This window comes from Triticum aestivum, chromosome 5A (assembly GCF_018294505.1).
Source record: "Triticum aestivum cultivar Chinese Spring chromosome 5A, IWGSC CS RefSeq v2.1, whole genome shotgun sequence".
Classification (NCBI taxonomy): Eukaryota; Viridiplantae; Streptophyta; class Magnoliopsida; order Poales; family Poaceae; genus Triticum; species Triticum aestivum.
In genome coordinates, this window is record NC_057806.1 from 655,825,680 (window position 1) to 655,844,227 (window position 18,548).

The 18,548-nt window shown below is 46.2% G+C and overlaps 1 protein-coding gene across 1 annotated transcript; it reads right to left on the reverse strand.

The window, feature by feature from the left end:
• Positions 1 to 482: 482 nt before the first annotated feature.
• Positions 483 to 3,924, reverse strand: LOC123108240 (WAT1-related protein At5g64700). Its single transcript, XM_044530067.1, has 7 exons — positions 3,697 to 3,924; positions 3,555 to 3,617; positions 2,726 to 2,842; positions 1,582 to 1,822; positions 1,317 to 1,475; positions 1,072 to 1,220; positions 483 to 986 (listed from the first exon to the last, which is right to left on the reverse strand). The coding sequence occupies exons 1-7, from the start codon at positions 3,867 to 3,869 to the stop codon at positions 794 to 796; spliced, it is 1,095 nt and encodes a 364-aa protein (XP_044386002.1). The 5' UTR covers positions 3,870 to 3,924; the 3' UTR covers positions 483 to 793.
• Between the last annotated feature and the right edge of the window lie 14,624 nt (positions 3,925 to 18,548).

The following is an 18,548-nucleotide window of genomic DNA, read 5'->3' on the forward strand; positions in this document are numbered from 1 at the left end:
TTGCCCTGCGTTCCGATGCTATTACGTTGGCATAGATTACATTGTGTGTCTACCCCTGCTATATAAGAGAGGCCTAGAATAAAAGTGTCCTACTTGCACACGACTCTATATCCTATCTAAACACAATACAACTCAGAATCCAACCGTGACCTACCTTGTACACAATATTCGATACAACTCTAACAATAATCGTGTCTGCAATAGTAAAAAAGAAAAGAAAAGAGATTCAACCATGTGGTGAAAACGCAACTGTCCAACCAGTAATTGCAACCACAAACACCACGATAGTCGCATTCAATGAATTTTAGACAACTTAGAGCAAAGAAAATAATTTTAGGTAAATCGTGTAAACAAAGAAAGGAATACAGACCCACACTGTCAGTAGATAGGAGTATATCAAAGTGGAATGAACCAATCTCTTCGCCAGGCTTTTGGCGTGATCTGGTATCTTTAGAACCGTGGAGAAACAACACTATGAATAAGACAAAACAAAAAGGATACTAAGTGGGCAACCGAAGTAGACGCAAAGCATAATTTACATTTCATTCCCGAAGTAAATTGAGAATAGCAAAGATGAAATAGGGGCCCTGTGCCATCTCATGTGCTGCACACCCATACGCCCTGGCCTGATGCATACATAGGCAGAGCTACAGAGATACATAAACTTAAGCTAATACCCGCTTGATACTCCATACTAAGCTAAATTAGGAGACAAAACATGTTCAAAAATTCTGAAAATAATTGCAGACACACATTCATGTTTAATGTATAGCCTCAAAAAGCTTGCCACATGTCAGTCTTCTCTTTCACACTGCTTGATCGAATCTCGCGTTAATGGAACTGGTGCGCCGCTTTCTTGTTCCTCCAAATCAAAGCTTGCTGCATTTGTTTCGATGCCTCCTTGCTTGCTGAGAGTTACTTGCTCTATCCTCTTCCCCCAGAGAACATTGTACAGGCCACCAACCATCAGCGCGCCGCTTATTACACTGTTCATCAGAAGAGAAATTTCAAGAAGATAAAGATTGATGTAGCTCTTATGTCTAGCGAGCAAACGTTAAGTCGACAATGGACCTTCCAAGGGTGACTGCTTCTCCTATGAGAAGTGACAGAACGATGGTGATGACGAAAGTTAGGGGTACCGTCATGGCCAGGAAAACCGGGCCACACTTGTCAATTACCCAGATCAGCAGGTAATTTGAAAATGCGGAAACAACCACGCCCTACAACATAAAAGTATTTTCAGATGTCAGGATTAAAAAACAGTCTTCAGATCAATCGACATGATTTGCTTCTGTTGAGGGGATTGTTATACTTACAGAATAGACGATCGCGACAAGACCTACATCCAGGCTCGGCTTCCATCTTGAAAAATCTCTCTCCATCACAAGAGCCATGAAAAAAGATTGAACGGTCGCAAAGACAATCTGAAGGGTCATGTTAAGCAGCATGGAAGGGTACTCCTCCAGCAAAGGGCCCTAGAAAGCAACATGCAAGCTAAATTTAGCATGAATAAATTAGCTTCTGAACATGCGCGCGCGTGCGCGCACACACCTTAACGTGCGCACATAGCAAGATGCATACCTGAAACACTGTCCAAAGAGCAAACAGTAGAGTCGCAAGAGACTGCAGGAGAATTCCCAATATCCAGCTCCTTGAGGCATGGATATCAACTCGGCTTGTGTGATGAAAAAGAGGGTGGTGGATGATGGATTTGAGCTCAGGTCCTTGGTATAGCGCTAGTACGGCAACACCAGCAGCACAAAGCACTATACCAGAAACTTTCACAATCCCATGAAAGCTCTTTAGTTTCAAGGACTCCATTCTACCATAAGTGGCACGACAAATCACTCACTGATCCACGGAAGTTTGATCATAAAAGTTCACATTGTATGCAAAACAAGTCGAACTTATTTTTCACTCCCACTATCGCTACTACAGCAAGTTCATCAAAGCACTCACATCTACACAGAAGTAGGTTTACAAAACTGATGGTTCGTTAGCAATCTCAAAAACAATCAACAACTAATGGTTCATGTTAGACAAACTGATTTCACGCGAACATAAGTAATAGCAATTGACTAGCACTCCCACTATAAATAAATATAAATCACTGTAATTATTTTATTGAAGCAAAGTTAATGAGAGAGAAAGTTATCACTCAAAGGTGTTACCTCCACCCTTTGTCTAAAGTTTGATAGAAGCTGAGTCCAGTCATCACAATTAGGCTTGACTAGGCCCCTACAGTTTTCCAGCCGAAAAATGGTTACGCAAGCTGTTGGGACTGGTTTAGGACCGGCTAGGTTCGGTTTGGTAGTAGGGTCTATGATGATCTTGCTATTGATGCAACATGTAGAACTGAATTAATTATTATATTTCTTTCTCTGAACAATTGTGTATAAGTTTCCTAGAGCAAAAGGAATATTTTTGTTTTCTGTGATCTTAACATGAAGAGTTATAAACATCACAATATAACCATTTCATTAGGCTGCAAAACATCTCTAAATTACAATCTCAACTATGCCCGTCACTGATTCTCATAATCAGACGTTTATGCAAGCTATTCTTGTGTATATAACATATTCGTGTTGCTTACGTATGGGTATCCTAAATAAAATTTTACTAACATCAGATTTATGACATGTTTAAAATTTAATTGTCACAAGGGAAAGAAAAAAAATGGCCTGGCCTTCAAGGAAGTAATGCAATCATCATTAAAAACACATACCCCAATAGAAGAGCCAAAAAGAAAGTTAACACTGGTTGGAGATTTTGTACTGCAGTAGCAGAAGTGGCTGAAGCATAATTGAGGCCAACGAATGATATGTTTAGAGAAGCAGACACCCTGGAGAAACGAGATAAAAGAATATTATTAGTAAAATATTTGCCAGAATAAGATGTATAACATTTATAAAGAAAACGAAACAGTTAAGATAACTACGAAATACCAAGTGTCAGTTGTAAGCAAAAAAAACTGGTATGATTTTACACAATAACTATTTACATAATTCTTAGCTTTGCATAACATTTCTGTTGAAAGTAAATCAGTTAACCTAACTAAACAGCTACTTTCCCACAAAGAGGAAAAATTGGAAATATAGATTAAATATGATATAACTGAAATTCTCTGTCGGAAAGGCTGGCTTGCAATTGACGAAGGTGATGGGTATACTACACTGCAACCAACAGGGCCGAGGGATGAACCTAATGAAAATAAAGTATTTTTTTATATCACGAGGGTACACATGGATGCACATAAAAGAACTCCAACCATATAAAGTTTGGCCGTATGCATCTCTCCGATGTAGACGCCGGGGATGACCTCCTTTTCTAAAAAAAATATAAAGTTTGGATAACCAGCAGAATGAAACAATTACGGTATTAGATAGATGTCTAACAACACCAAGTCACAATTCCTCACATGAATACACCCATTCCACTAAAATACAAAATTATGAAAATAATACATCATTGCAAACCCATTTTTTTATCTAGCAATGCCATTTGATAAACAAGATGATTAAGTATACACAACACTTCTGCATTGTACTTCCTACCCATATAATGCATGCACAAATAGCTTCAGACAGACTTTGTGTGACAGTTGTGGGGCGGTTTTCCTGCAAAAATAAAATCTCAATTCATGCTTCCTAGATGAAATCCAGATCCAGGCAAAGAAGCAGCCAAAAATCTGCATACCTTTCAGTTGCAAAAGCAATGGGCAGTAACAACATTGTAGCTATTACATGCCTGTAGAAAACAAGAACATATGTACTTGTACCTTGGTTAAAAGCAACTTTGGTGAGTATCTGCATAACCCCATAGATAAACCTTACGAGAAATGAAACAACATAAGGTGATGTCTTCCCCATTACTCTCGTTTGTTAGAACTTCAAAGACGATTGCTTAAATACTACTACTTGTCCATCGAGGCTCGTCATCAAACCTTCACTGTCAGGACACCTCATCAAACCTTCGCTGTCATAAGGTTTGTTCAGATAGGACTCATAGGTATCCACTTAAGGAAATATTATCTTACGTATGTTTCACTATGTGGAGGCCACATTAGTCGCTTGCTTTAATCGAGGTTAAAAAATTGCAGCAACAGTTTTTAGGTCTAACAAGTTAATTGGTTACATCTTACTCCCTCCGTCCCAAAATAAGTGTCTTAACTTTGTACTAGTTTATACTAAAGTTGAGACACTTATTTTGGTACGGAGGGAGTACTTCGCAACACATCAAAATTTTACACTGTGCAAGACACAATAATTGCAACAAACTGGGTATTTTATCAGTTCCAAGGTGCTTGTATGAATGCATGATGCATCTACCCAGCAGCAAATTGGCATAGATTTGAAGCATCCAACACTTAAAATTGTCACTGCACAAATGAAAAGATATGTGCACTGGCAGTATTACTCATTTCAGGGTTGATCTTACTACAGAAAAGGAGGTAGGAACTTCGAAGTGCTTCACTTCCCGGTCAAGGTGTCAAGAATTACATGATAACTTCTCGTGTATATTTAACAACATAAAAAACGGTCATACTTCAACCATCATTTACCTTGGATAAAAGATTTGAAATATTGTACCTCATATTGAAGTAACTGGAATCTTCGGGAGTGAACGTCCCCCGGCGCTCCCAGTGCGCGACGACATGCTCACCATACGATCAACCAGGCAGCCCTGGGACCTGGCCATGCACAACATGCATGGGTATGACAACAAGATGGCGTGGAATGTGCACTGCGTGGGGAACTAAAGCATATGTATATTTCTAAAGGAAAAAAAAACGGTTTCAATATTTCCAACTTGGTGACTCAGATGCTTTCTGGACATTCTCTACAAAAAAAATAGTACTTGGTGACTAATGCTCAGTGGGTCAATTCGGACTATATATTTCCCTAGACATTATTCCATTTGAAAGAGGCCTTTTAGTGGCCGCAGTTAACAAATGCATCTTTATGGAAGGGTGGAGGGATACGTGGCAAAAGTGACACATGCATGATGTGGAAAAAGAAAAGGGCAGCATAAACAACTGCATCTTTATGAAGGGTAGAGGGATCAATGGCAGAAGTGACACATGATGTGGAGAAGAAAAGGGCAGCAGCTATGGACACAGAGTAAAATGGTTATAGGAGAAGAAGTTGTGTTAGTGTACATCGCCTTCTAAACGGCACTAAATCCAGAATAGCGCTTGCATGCATTTCCCTCTGTTCCAAATTAATTAAAGGTTTAGGCAAGTTTATAGAAAAATACATTAATATGTACAACATCAAATGTATATATATATAGTATAAAAATATATTTGATGGTGAAACTGATTTGGTTTTATGATGAATATTAGCTTGCGCCATAAATCCAAAACCAGTGGGCAATGATTGGTGCTTAAATGGACCTTGCTGCTTACAATCTCACTAATTTCAACAGATCAAGAAAAATAAATGGAGGAAACAACCAATCATCATCCGTCAATTTAGACATGATTTAGAAGCAAATTTGTCAATATAACTCAAATCATACAATTATAACTAAACAAAAGGAGGACGTGGTATGTCCTAGCACACTAATGGACACATTTTTTCTTACTAGTTAATATACTAATGTTATGCTGCTCATTTAATTATTATTAGTAAGTCAGGAATATAAAGGATATTAGCAAACAACCAGTAACCACCATAGTTCTTATGTGATATTATGAAATTTCAGGTACATTTATAAGAGGGCTATATTTTATTCCCTCAATGTTAATTTATTTTATCTTATTATTGATGTTAAAGTCATCTTGATGCGGAGATTATACAATGATATAAATTGAGATAAGTAAAGCTAGTAATCTAGTGGTTCGGGTTCTCCTTTGTAAAGCTTAGCTCCTAAGTTACGCAAAGCTTATTCGGAGCTCCACAAATTGACAAACAAAAAGAGAATGCTAGAACTTCTTTTGCTAATAGAAAATGGAATGTGAAAAAAAAAATGTGATGTTGCTTTGTGACCGGACAGCCTATACCATTTCGCATCTAGTAGTCATCATCGCCAGCCATAAGGACTCATGTCAATCCAGTAGAATCGCTCATCAACCATGAGCCATCCTTGCCAAAGACTTGACAAGTGACGCCAGAAACCACCTGGTCTCAGCCACCAACTAACCATTGTATTTGTCCATATGCTTGCTCGCACGTTGGAGAGGACTAGTTCTGGATTCTTGTATGCTGCTTGACTTTGGTGGTTTGCTTTAATATATATATAAAACGAGGTGAAAGCCTTTTTCCGTAAGAAGTGTGACGTCATAGAAAAGGCGTCCACGACTGCATGATGGATGGTCATCAGCCTTTTGGGTTGTCCTTATGGTCTGGCTTGCCTCCATGAATTTGATGGTGCCCGTGGTCTTCCGCCGAGGTACTCTGGTTGGGGGTTTCTTTGCGATGTACTCCCTCCGTTCCGAAATAGATGACCCAACTTTGTACTAACTTTAGTAAAAAGTTGAGTCATCTATTTTGGAACGGAGGGAGTAGCAGTGTGTGGTTGGTGGTCGTGGCTGATCGTGCGCTTATAGGGTTGCATGCTCTATGTGTAGTTCATATATGGTAGGTTTGTATCATTTTTGCCCGGTTTTTCATTAATTAACTGGACAATTCTCTTCTTCTTAATTAATCGACGAGGCAAATCTTTTATCTCCCTTTCCAAAATAAAAATAAAAATCCCTCACTTCAAACCACTGGACCTGACACTACTTTGCTACCCACTCCATCAACCCACACAAAGGTCCTTTACGGTACCCCTAAATGGTTATGAGCCATCCATTTTCACTAATCCAATGGGTGATCTTAATTGGTACTCCTAACACTTGTACGAGAGAGTACCAACTAAAAAAGTTTTTTTTTTGCAGGGAATTGAGGAGCTTTATTCATACGATGATCCACCGGCCATGTCAGCCATAAGGCTGGTGACCAGGAACCCCGGGGGGAGTCCATCCAACACTCTGTCACCTCCAATGTGCATGCATGTTTTGCACATAGGTGGGCAGGGACATTGGCATGTCTCCTAACATGAAAAATATCAAAATAAGTAAAGTGAGCAACAAGCTCCTCAATATCTAAAAGTACCGGCGCTATTACAGAGCGCGAATTCCGGCGCGATTTCCAGAGGTTGACCACTTCCAAACAGTCTGTTTCAATTTCGACCCGCGCAAAACCACGAAGCATTGCCACCACCACACCCTCACGCACCGCAGTCGCCTCTGCCACCAGAGGGTCTGTGATACCTGGACACGGTTTGCACCAAGCTGTGATAAAAGTCGAAGATGATCTGGCCACACCCCCAACACCTCCTCTATGCTCGAGCATAGCAACACCAGCATCTGTATTAATTTTGATGCACTCGCCCTCCGGCGGTCTCCACCCGTGCCCTGGCAGCACCATTGCATGCTTGATCGTACCTCAAGCGTAGGGGCAAAAACGTAACCAAAAAGCTGTATTTGCTTAATTTATTTTTATTCTCATCTCAGCATACATCACGGCTGCAACATAATATTCGCCGTGATTATCATAGGAGGAGTAACTATTCAACTCAATCATGATTAATCATTTCTGGAGCCCTAATTCTTCACAGGGCTTTATTGGAAAAACAAATCTTCACCGGGATAGGCATCGGCGGCGACTGTGGTGTGCCCTCTTGTATATGTATATCTCAAACGAACGTATTTTTTACATGAGCGACATTGTGTGATTTTTCCCGAACTTTTGGCCGAGAAAATATGATATTTCCATTAATCAATACAATTTGCCATCCTTGTTTGATTTGTGTTGTTTTCAACTTTCATGTGATGCTTTCCAAATGAGAGCAGCGGTCATGGGGAGGACAACACCACCCTGCAGCGGCAAGGGTGCCATTGTTGGCGGCGTGCGTAACTGCTCTAGTTATCTTGCGTGACTAGACCGTGAAGGCACGCGTTGCCACGCCCGTCCCAAAATTATAATATATATAGGTTGGCTTTAACATCTATGTGAATACAAAGTCATTTTGGAATGTAAACATTGCACCAATAGGGCCTCTTTGCATTAACTTGGTTTCACTAATTTCCTGCTCACTCTATTTATTCATAGACAATTACAAAGGACATATTGACAATAGTACCCAAAAACAAGAAATTAAAATGCAAGTCTCATAGCAGTGCGTGTGACCTAAAACACAATAAGATCCTGCATGTGCATAACCATAGTTATACCATCATTTTCAGAAGAATTCCAGACATAAAACAACAATGACAAGTGTATATATGAATTGGCCTTATAATTTCTTGTATATTTATCTACATGTGTACCATCACTTCGAAAGGGACCAACAAAAGATGCACCCAGGTTAAGCATCTTTACTCAATAAAAATATATGAAAAGAGAAGACTCCATTGATGGATTTACTCTTACTAGCAGAAAATTCCAATAAGCATATGTTTTAACTAAACATAAGAAAATGATTGTGTCAAGCATCTATTCTTATCAGGACAACAATTTTCCATTCCAATTTTGAATCGGTGAAATTATCCCTTTCTGGTGCTGTATATTCTCAACAGGAATACGACCCAAGGGAAGAAATAGAAGCATGGGACTCACAAGGGAAAAAAAACATCGAATGGAGCAAGATTCCATCTCCGCAGACTGCAAAACCAGGGCATGAACCAGTCGCTTACGCATACACGATTCCTCACCAATCGAACCAAAGGGTTTGCGAGGTGTGTTTACCTACGGAGGCTGAGATTTGTGGGGATGCATGAGAGTTCCTTCAGAATAGGAAGAATCGATCTATGCATCAACAATTTCTTCTCCGTGGACGGATTGTACACCTGCACAACTTCCTAGGCCAATCTGCTATGCCAAACAGAAGGGTCGAAGCCGTCGAACCGCAAGGGACGAAGCTGACAACACACGTGAAGGAGAACCACCGAACAACGAGTAATGAAGTCGACGGCGCGCGCCTCCTCCTCGGGGAGAACGCACGCAGTGTGGTGGAGAAATCTTGAGAGGATGCCATTTTTGATAACTCTTGAGAGGATGCCTTTTTTTGAGGGGTGAAAACCAAGTTTATTCATGAAGGTCCACATGGTGTGGGATACATATGAGGTCATGAGGTGCACCAAGCCAAACATGGCGTCCGAGTCCTCTCGAAAAAGAAAACTTGGCTAGACGGTGTGCTTCTACATTGACAACACGACTCTCAAAAACAAAAGTACAAAGAAAAGGCGATGATCTAAGGTTTATCTCTCTGATAATTGCTCCATATGTCCCCCTTGCTCTTCCGTTGATGTCCGAGACCACTTGTTGGCAGTCGGAGGCCACTACCAAGCTTTGGATTCCCAGATCTTCCGCTAGAGCCAGAGCTTCTCGACACGCCATTGCTTCTAGAGTTGGTGGATCTGTAATTCCTTGCACAACAAGTGATGAGCTACCCATATAGTTTCCATGTTCATCTCTGCATATAGCTGCCGCCGAACCTCCTCTGGTGCCTAGAACTTTGCCGTCCACATGTATTTTGAAATACCCTGGCGGTGGCTTCCGAGGTTGTGTGTGTGCCTTTGTTGTGGTGACACCCCTCACAATAGTTTGCTGCATCTTTTCCTTCACTATGCCGAGCTCAGCCATATACCGTGTGATGAAATCATGGGTCGCATGAGGGGTCTGAAAAATAGCTTCGTGTATTGCCTTGCGCCTCGCGTGCCATATCGACCATAATGTCACCGATACCATTGCAAAATCATCACGTGATAACAGCTCAATCAACGTAAACAACCATTGCTTTGCTGATGGCTCCGATGTAGCTATTATTTTATGCGTGATCTCTTCATCAATAAGAGCCCACACGCTCCTAGAGGAGGTGCACTCGATCAGAGAATGGCGCCAGGAATCCCGAACTCCACATAACCCGCACTGCGGCGAGTCAGTCATATGGCGATGGGCACGGACGTCATTTGTCGGAAGCGAGTGCTTTGATAATCTCCATAGAAACATCCGTACCTTGCCCGACACTTCCGATTTCCACAACGTTTTCCAGGCCCCTTCTTCGGCCCTAGAGCTGGAAGGCCCCGGTACCTCTTCCAACCACGCTTCTCTCCTATTTCTGGTAGCTACTAGCATCTTATATGCTGATTTAACAGTGAAAGTACCGTTTTTCTCATGAAACCATGCCCAAAAATCTGTGATGTTTCGGGTGCATATCGGCATACCAAGTATAACTGTAGCATCCATGGGCATAAACGTTTGTTGGACAAGCTGTCTATTCCACGAGGCAGTCACAGTAGTTATGAGCTCCGACACATATGTTGGTGGGTTTGGCGAGATACTCCCGTAGGGACGCATCATCTCCTCTCTGGGTAACTAGTTCTCGGTCCATATGTTTGTATCTGCTCCATTCCCAATTCTCTTTATCAAGCCTTGCTTCACAACATCCCTTCCCTCTATAATGGCCCGCCATACCTGGCTTGGATGGCTTCCCAATTCAGCCTGGAGTATATCAGATGACGGGAAGTACACACTTTTCAACACTCGTGCACTCAGTGACTCTAGGTCTTGCAGCAAGCGCCATGCCTGCCTGGCGAGCATGGACAAGTTGAAGAGTTCGAAATCTTTGAAACTGAGTCCTTCCATTCCCTTGGGTTGTGTCATCGTTTTCCAGGAGACCCAATGTGGCTTACGTTTTCCATCCTTTGCGCCCCACCAAAACTTCCAAATGAGCATGTTCAAATGTTCGCAAAGGCCTCTAGGTAGCTTGAAACATGACATGGAGAACACTGGAACAGCCTGTGCAACAGATTTGACAAGAACTTCCTTGCCAGCCTAGGACATAGTACGCTCAATCCAACCTTGAACCTTGCTCCAGAGCCGGTCCTTGATAAGGATGGCAATGGGTAGGGTATGGGCAGGGTAGAGCAATACCATACCCATACCCGTATAGTCAGTGGGTACAAAATTCTACCCATACCCGTACCCATGGGTATGAAACTTTACCCATACCCATACACATACCCGACGGGTACCCGTACCCATTGGGTACCCATCGGGTAGAACAAATAGCACATGAATTGTTTACATTTTTACACTCATTGATAACACATTTGACATAAAGAAATTATTTTAGCTCAATAACAGGTAGATGAGTACAACATAGTCATAAGTCAATAGGAGTAGAAAAGTCACATGAAAAATTAATGATTAATTGAAGAAAACTTAACATTAGTTCACAAGCGGGCAGGGTATGGGTATACCCGCGGGTACAATATTATACTCATACCCTACCCATGACTTAACAGGTAGGGTATGGGTACTACCCATGGGTATAAAAGTGTGCCCATACCCTGCCCATACGGGTATGGTACCCGCGGGTACCCGTACATGTGGATAAAATTGTTGGGGAACGTAGTAATTTCATAAAATTTCCTACGCACACGCAGGATCATGCTGATGCATAGCAACGAGAGGGGAGAGTGTTGTCTACCATTCACGGAAGCGTTATATCAACGCGGTTGATGTAGTCGTACGTCTTCACGATCCGACCGATCCAAGTACCGAAAGCACGACACCTCCGAGTTCTGCACACGTTCGGCTCGATGACGTCCTCGCCTTCTCGATCCAGCAAGAGGGGCGAAGTAGTAGATGAGTTCCGGCAGCACGATGGCGTGGTGACGGTGTTGGTGAAGAACAATCTCCGCAGGGCTTCGCCTAAGCACTACGAAAACTATGACGGAGGATAAACTAGAGGGGACGGGGTTGTCGGCACACGGCTTGGTGTTTCTTGATGTGTCTTGGGTGCTAGCCCTACCCCTCTATTTATATATTGAGCCTTGAGGTCAAAACTTGGAGTAAAAGCCTCCACAAAGTCGGTTTCACCCGAAAGGCAAGAGTCCTTCTTGGACTCCAGGGTCAGACACCAGGGTTCCCGGCGTCTGGACCCAGATGCCAGGGACCCTGGTGAGGGAGTCCTGGATTAGGGGGTCTCCGAACAGCCGGACTATATCCTTTGGCCGGACTGTTGGACTATGAAGATACAAGATTGAAGACTTCGTCCCGTGTCCGGATGGGACTCTACTTGGCGTGGAAGGCAAGCTAGGCAATACGGATATGTATATCTCCTCCTTTGTAACCGACCTTGTGTAACCCTAGCCCCCTTCGGTGTCTACATAAACCGGAGGGTTTTAGTCCGCAGGACAACAGACAATCATACCATAGGCTAGCTTCTAGGCTTTAGCCTCTCTGATCTCGTGGTAGATCAACTCTTGTAACACTCATATTATCAAGAACAATCAAGCAGGACATAGGGTATTACCTCCATCAAGAGGCCACGAACCTGGGTAAACATCGTGTCCCCTGCCTCCTGTTACCATCCGCCTTAGACGCACAGTTCGGGACCCCCTACCCGAGATCCGCCGGTTTTGACACCGACATTGGTGCTTTCATTGAGAGTTCCATTGTGTCGTCACCATAAGGCTGGATGGCTCCTTCGATCATCGCTAGTGATGCGGTCCAGGGTGAGGTCCCCCCGGACAGATCTTCGTATTCGGCGGCTTCGCACTGTGGGCCAATTCGCTTGGCCATCTAGAGCAGATCGAGAGCTACGCCCCTGGCCAACAGGTCAGGTTCGGAAACTTAAACTACACCGCCGACATCCTCGGAGACTTGATCTTCGATGAATTCGAGCCCATGTCGGGTACGCCGCACAGTCATGACAAGCATGACGTAACTCTGCCATCGGACAGTGTTCGGGAGATCGCATCCGCAACCACTCCGGCCGTTAATCCGGAGCAAATCGCGCCATCCGAGAGCGGAGGGATAGACCCCGCCATGGAGGCCGCACTCTCAGTGGCGATAGAGCCAGATACTGACTTCACCCCTTTCGAGAGCCGCGTCGCCGAACCACTGGATTTACCTCCGGCCATGGACTCCGAGCCGCCTACATCCGTGCCCGTCGAATCTGACGGGGCACCGATCATGGAGTTCACCTCCGTGGATATCTTTCAGCACTCACCTTTCGGAGATGTGCTAAATTCATTAAGGTCTCTCTCCCTGTCAGGAGAACCTTGGCCGAACTATGTCCGACTAGAATGGGATGCAGACGATGAAAAAATTCGCTGCCCACCCACCGCCCACTTAGTAGCCACTATCGACGACTTAACCGACATGCTCGACTTCGACTCCGAAGACATCGACGGTATGGAAGACGATGCAGGAGACGAACAGGAACCACCACCCACAGGGCGCCGGACCACCACTTCATCACATGACGTATACATGGTGGATACACCCAGAGAGGGCAATGGCAAAGAGACAGCGGAGGATTCCCCCTCTAAGCAACCCAAGTGCTGACGTCAGCGGCACCGCTCTAAGTCCCGCCATAGCAAAAACAACGATAACATCGCAAGAGGAAATAACAGTCCAGTCGACTCTAGAAGAAATGACGACTGCACCACCCCGGTGGCAGAGCACGATCAAGATGCAAACTGCAAACATAGTACGGATCCGACGTCCGAACACGATGACGCCAAGGATAAGCCTCATCAAACCCCGTATGGGGAAGAAAACAGTCCGGACAAAGATGCACACATCATCCCGGAAACACACTTGGAGCAAGAGAACCTCCGCAGAAGGCTTATTGCCACAGCGAGGAGCCTGAAGAAACAGAAGCAAAGGCTTAAGGTCGCACAAGATACGCTCAACAACAGGTGGAACAAAGTAACAAAGTATGGTGGAAGTTACCACAAAAATAGCTATCCAAAGCGCAAACTATTACCGAAATTCGACGATGAGGCATTAGAGCCCATACAGCCGAAGAATGATACGGCCAACCGGCCGGATCCACCTCCTTGTGAACGTGATAGAGCGGCTAACAAAGTCACGCATAAGTCAACACACGATCTACGTGAGAACTTGCGCCAAAAATCCGGCGCGACCATATCCATGTATGGATCTAGGAAGCGCGCTCCGGTACAAAACCAACACCGAATACTACAACCGTCTGAACACCATGGCACATCCCTATGCAGGGGTGCCGCACACCCCTTATGTTTCACTGATGAGGTGCTGGATCATGAATTCCCAGAGGGATTCAAACTGGTGAACATAGAGGCGTACGACGGGACCATAGACCCTGGAGTCTGGATAGAGGACTTTATCCTCCATATTCATATGGCTCGTGGAGACGATCTCCATACCATTAAATACTTGCCCCTCAAGCTCAAAGGGCCAGCTCGGCACTGGCTGAAAAGCCTCCCCGAAAACTCAATTGGAAGTTGGGAGGAGCTCGAGGACGCTTTTTGGGCTAATTTTCAAGGGACTTATGTCCGACCTCCGGATGCAGATGATTTAAGTCATATAATCCAACAGTCCGAAGAGTCCACCCGAAAGCTTTGGAACAGGTTCCTCACCAAGAAGAACCAAATCGTCAATTGTCCGGACGCCGAAGCCTTAGCAGCTTTTAAACACAGCGTCCGAGACGAATGGCTCGCCAGACACCTTGGCCAAGAAAAGTCGAGAACAATGGCAGCCCTAATGATACGTCTCCAACGTATCTATAATTTTTGATTGTTCCATGCTATATTATCTACTGTTTTGGATGTTTATGGGCTTTATTATACACTTTTATATCATTTTTGGGACTAACCTATTAACCCAGAGCCTAGTGCCAGTTTCTGTTTTTATCTTGTTTTAGAATATCGCAGAAAAGGAAAACCAAACGGAGTCCAATTGACCTGAAACTTCACGGAACTTATTTTTGGATCAGAAGAAGCCCAGAAGAATTGGAGTGCACGTCAGGGGATCTACGAGGAAGCCACGAGGCAGGGGGCGCGCCCACCCCTTGGGCACGCCCTCTACCCTCGTGGACCCCTCGTGGCCCCCCTGACATATTTCTTCCGCCTATATATCTCCATATACCCTAAAAACATTCGGGAGCACAATAGACCGAGAGTTCCGCTGCCCGTAGCCACTGAAAACCAATCTAGACCCGTTCTGGCACCCTGCCGGAGGGGGTAATCCCTCTCCGTGGCCATCTTCATCATCCCGGTGCTCTCCATGACGAGGAGGGAGTAGTTCTCCCTCGGGGCTGAGGGTATGTACCAGTAGCTATGTGTTTGATCTCTCTCTCTCTCTCTCTCTCTCGTGTTCTTGAGGTGGTACGATCTTGATGTATCGCGAGCTTTGCTATTATAGTTGGATCTTATGTGTCTTCCCCCCCTCTACTCTCTTGTAATGGATTCATTCACTACAAAAAAAGACACATCCATGACCACTGTTCAAGATATCTTCCGATATGCCGATAAATCGACCGATTTATCGCTTACCGCTGTCAGACCAATAAGGTAAATCGGCCGATAAATCAGCCGATATGGTGATAAATCGGTCGATATGCTGATAAAATGGCCGATTTACCCCTTATCATGGATCGACTGATAAGTTCCTGATAAGCGACATCCCCAACATTGTCCATGACATTTTGGGCCAAACGATTTTTTTTCTGTCATACATATGACACTTCTATGACGATAATTGTGACAAAACTCGGTATCATCATAGATGTGGTGGGCTCCTACTTCTATGACAAAAAATCATGATAGAAAATGGGATTTTCGTCCTGGGCGGGCCGGAGACGCAGCTGCATGACATTCTTTGGGCCGTCCATGACGGAAAAACCATGGTTGAAGCAAGGGGGAGGAAAATCTCAGGGAGTTCCCAGTTACGGTGGGAGGTCGGGGGCCGAGCGATGCACGTTTCTCTCATACACGTACGCGCGTGTGTGCGAGGCGTTGGATCTAACTGAACTCAAGTGATGCGTTGGGCTCTAACTGAACCCGAGCGATTGCACTGCAGGCTACGCGTTACTGAACCCGAGCGATCGATCGATGGCTGTTAACTGAACCCGATCGAGCGATTCCTTCGCTACTGCTGCTAACTGAAGCCGATCGATGCTGCCTTTGGGATGAACAGTGAGCGTTGCGGGGGGGGGGGGGTTGGATGAACAGTGACCGGTGGCATTGCCTTTGGATTAACAGGACCCCATGGTGTGGTGGAGGGCTGGATGAACAGTAGACGGTGGAGGGGTGCCCGTGGAGGGGTGGTTGAACAGGACCCCATGGTGTGTGGGGCTGGATGAACAGTAGATGGTGGAGGGGTGCCCGTGGAGGGGTGGTTGAACAGTAGCCGGTGGAGTAGCGCGCGGTGGAGGCTGGATGAACAGGAGCCCGTGGAGGCTGGAGGAGGTCGACGATAGCCTGTGGAGGCTGGAGGAGGTCGACGGTGGAGATGAACAGTATCCCGTGGAGTCCCATTTTGCGGTACGCCAGACCCCTCCCGATGAACAGGACCCCCGTTTCGACCGTAGCGCTCCAACACAAGTTCGTTTCGTCTGTTTTGCGGTACGCCACACCCCTCCCGATGAACAGGACCCCCGTTTCGACTGTAGGAGGTCCGTTTCGTCCGTTTTGCGGTACGCCACACCCCTTCCGATCAACAGGACCCCCGTTTCGACCGTAGGAGGTCTGTTTCCTCCATTTTGCGGTACGCCAGACCCCTCCCGATCAACAGGACCCCGTTCCGAACATAGGAGGTCCATTTCCTCTGTTGTGCGGTACGCCAGGCCTCGTTTCCATCGCCTATTTCGTCCAAGCCCTCCCGATGAACATGACCACGCATTCCGTTCCGACCCAGCTGGTTGGCTCCCACGCGCTCCGTTGCCTCTCGATGAACACGACGCATTCCGTTGCCTCCCCATGAACACGATGATGATGATGTTTCTCCGTTCCGACCCAGCCATGTACACGAGCCCTGGCCGTACGTATGCGCGAGTAGGCGTTCGAGACCCCGCCCGTATGTACACATACGTGGCCGTATTTTCTTTCTTGCACCCTGGCCACTGTACGTACGTGTACATGCTACGTGCGCGCCTCTACTACGACACATACGCGCCTCTACTACAACACGTGCGCGCCTCTACATCCACCAGTATATATGTATGTACACGTTCGCGACCAGAATGACAATGCTACGTACTCTTCGACCAGGTGGGTCCCGACTGTCAGGCACTTCCTTGCCTGCGAAGATGTAGCTGGTGGGTCCCAGCTGTCAGGGGGGCGAATCGTTTTTTTTTGCTCGGACGCACTTCCTTGTGTGCGAAGATGTAGCTGGTGGGTCCCAGTAGTCAGGGGGAAATGTTTTTTTTGCGAAATACAGTGGCCCGTCCGGTGGGTCCCAGCTGTTAGGTGGAGGAATCATTATTTTCCGTGTAATAAGGAGGCACTTCCTTGCTGCGGCCATGGACCCAGCTGTCAGCCTCTCCACGTACAGTCCACGTCCGATGGAAGTCGTTCCTTGACCATGTTGACCACGCCGCACCGAGAGCACCAGGGCGGTGGATGACGGCGAGGCCTAGGAAGGGGATGACGGGGAGCCGGGGAAGACGCGATAGTGGAAGCCCGCGCGGGGAGGAGTACGAGGGTTCACTGGTTCGGCTGCAGTGTGAGGCTGCCGTCGCCGCAGGGCCTGGCCAGCGGTGGGAATAGTAGGGGCGATAAGGCCTCCGCGAAAGCACAGCCGACCACGGGAGGCAGGAGCATGCAGCACGACCGACGCTGCTTTGGGCGGCTGGAGCAAGAAGACCGGAGGTTGAAGAAGCACTACGGCCGCTGGATGGACATCGTACGGTCACTGGAGCTAGAATCGTTCATATTGACTAAAGTTGACAAAGGCCCCCGTCCTAGTCAACTTACTAGGCCCACAAGTCAGCCTGCCACCATGGTGGGTCCTAGCTAGCAGGGGGAGTATTCATATTTTTGTGCGTAATAAGGAGGCACTTCCCGTGGGTCCGAGCTGACAGCGGGGGGAACGTTTTTTTCGCGAAATACGCTGGCCCGTTCGGTGGGTCCCAGCAGTCAGGGGGGAAACAGTTTTTTCGCGAAATAAGGTGGCCCATCCGGTGGGTCCCTGCTGTCAGGTGGAGGAATAATTATTTTGCGCGTAATAAGGAGGCACTTCCTTGCGGCCGCCTGGACCTAGCTGTCATCCTCTCCACGTACAGTACTCTTCCGATGGAAGTCGGTCGTTGACCATGTTGACCACGCCGCGCCGAGAGCACCAGGGTGGTGGTCTGGATGACGGCGAGGCCTAGGAAGGGGACGACGCGGAGCCGGGGGAGACGCAGAAGTGGAAGCCCGCGCGAGAGGAGTACGAGGGTTCACTGGTTCGGCTGCGGTGTGAGGCTGCCGTCGTCGCAGAATAATAGGGGTGTGGGTGAGTAGAGGGATGACCTGGCCAGCGGTGGGGGTAGTACGGGGCGGTGAGGCCTCCATGGCATCACAGCCGGCCACGGAAGGCAGGAGCACGCGACACGACCGGCGCTGCTTTGGGCGGCTGGAGCAAGAAGACCAGAGGTTGAAGAAGCACTACGGTCGTTGGATGGACATCGTACGATCACTGCAGCTAGAATTGTTTATATTGACTAAGTTGACAAAGCCCTTGGTACGCGTCGACTTAGTAGGCCCACAGCTCGGATTTGGCAGATAACATATAGCCCATTTG

Coding starts and splice junctions, on each gene's coding strand:
- LOC123108240 (XM_044530067.1), bottom strand. CDS start 3,869: ATGGGGAAGACATCACCTTATGTTGTTTCATTTCTCGTAAGGTTTATC. Junction 1,476..1,581: donor CTCTTTGGACAGTGTTTCAG/GTATGCATCTTG, acceptor GTTGCTTTCTAG/GGCCCTTTGCTGGAGGAGTA. Junction 1,221..1,316: donor TTGTCGCGATCGTCTATTCT/GTAAGTATAACA, acceptor TTTATGTTGTAG/GGCGTGGTTGTTTCCGCATT.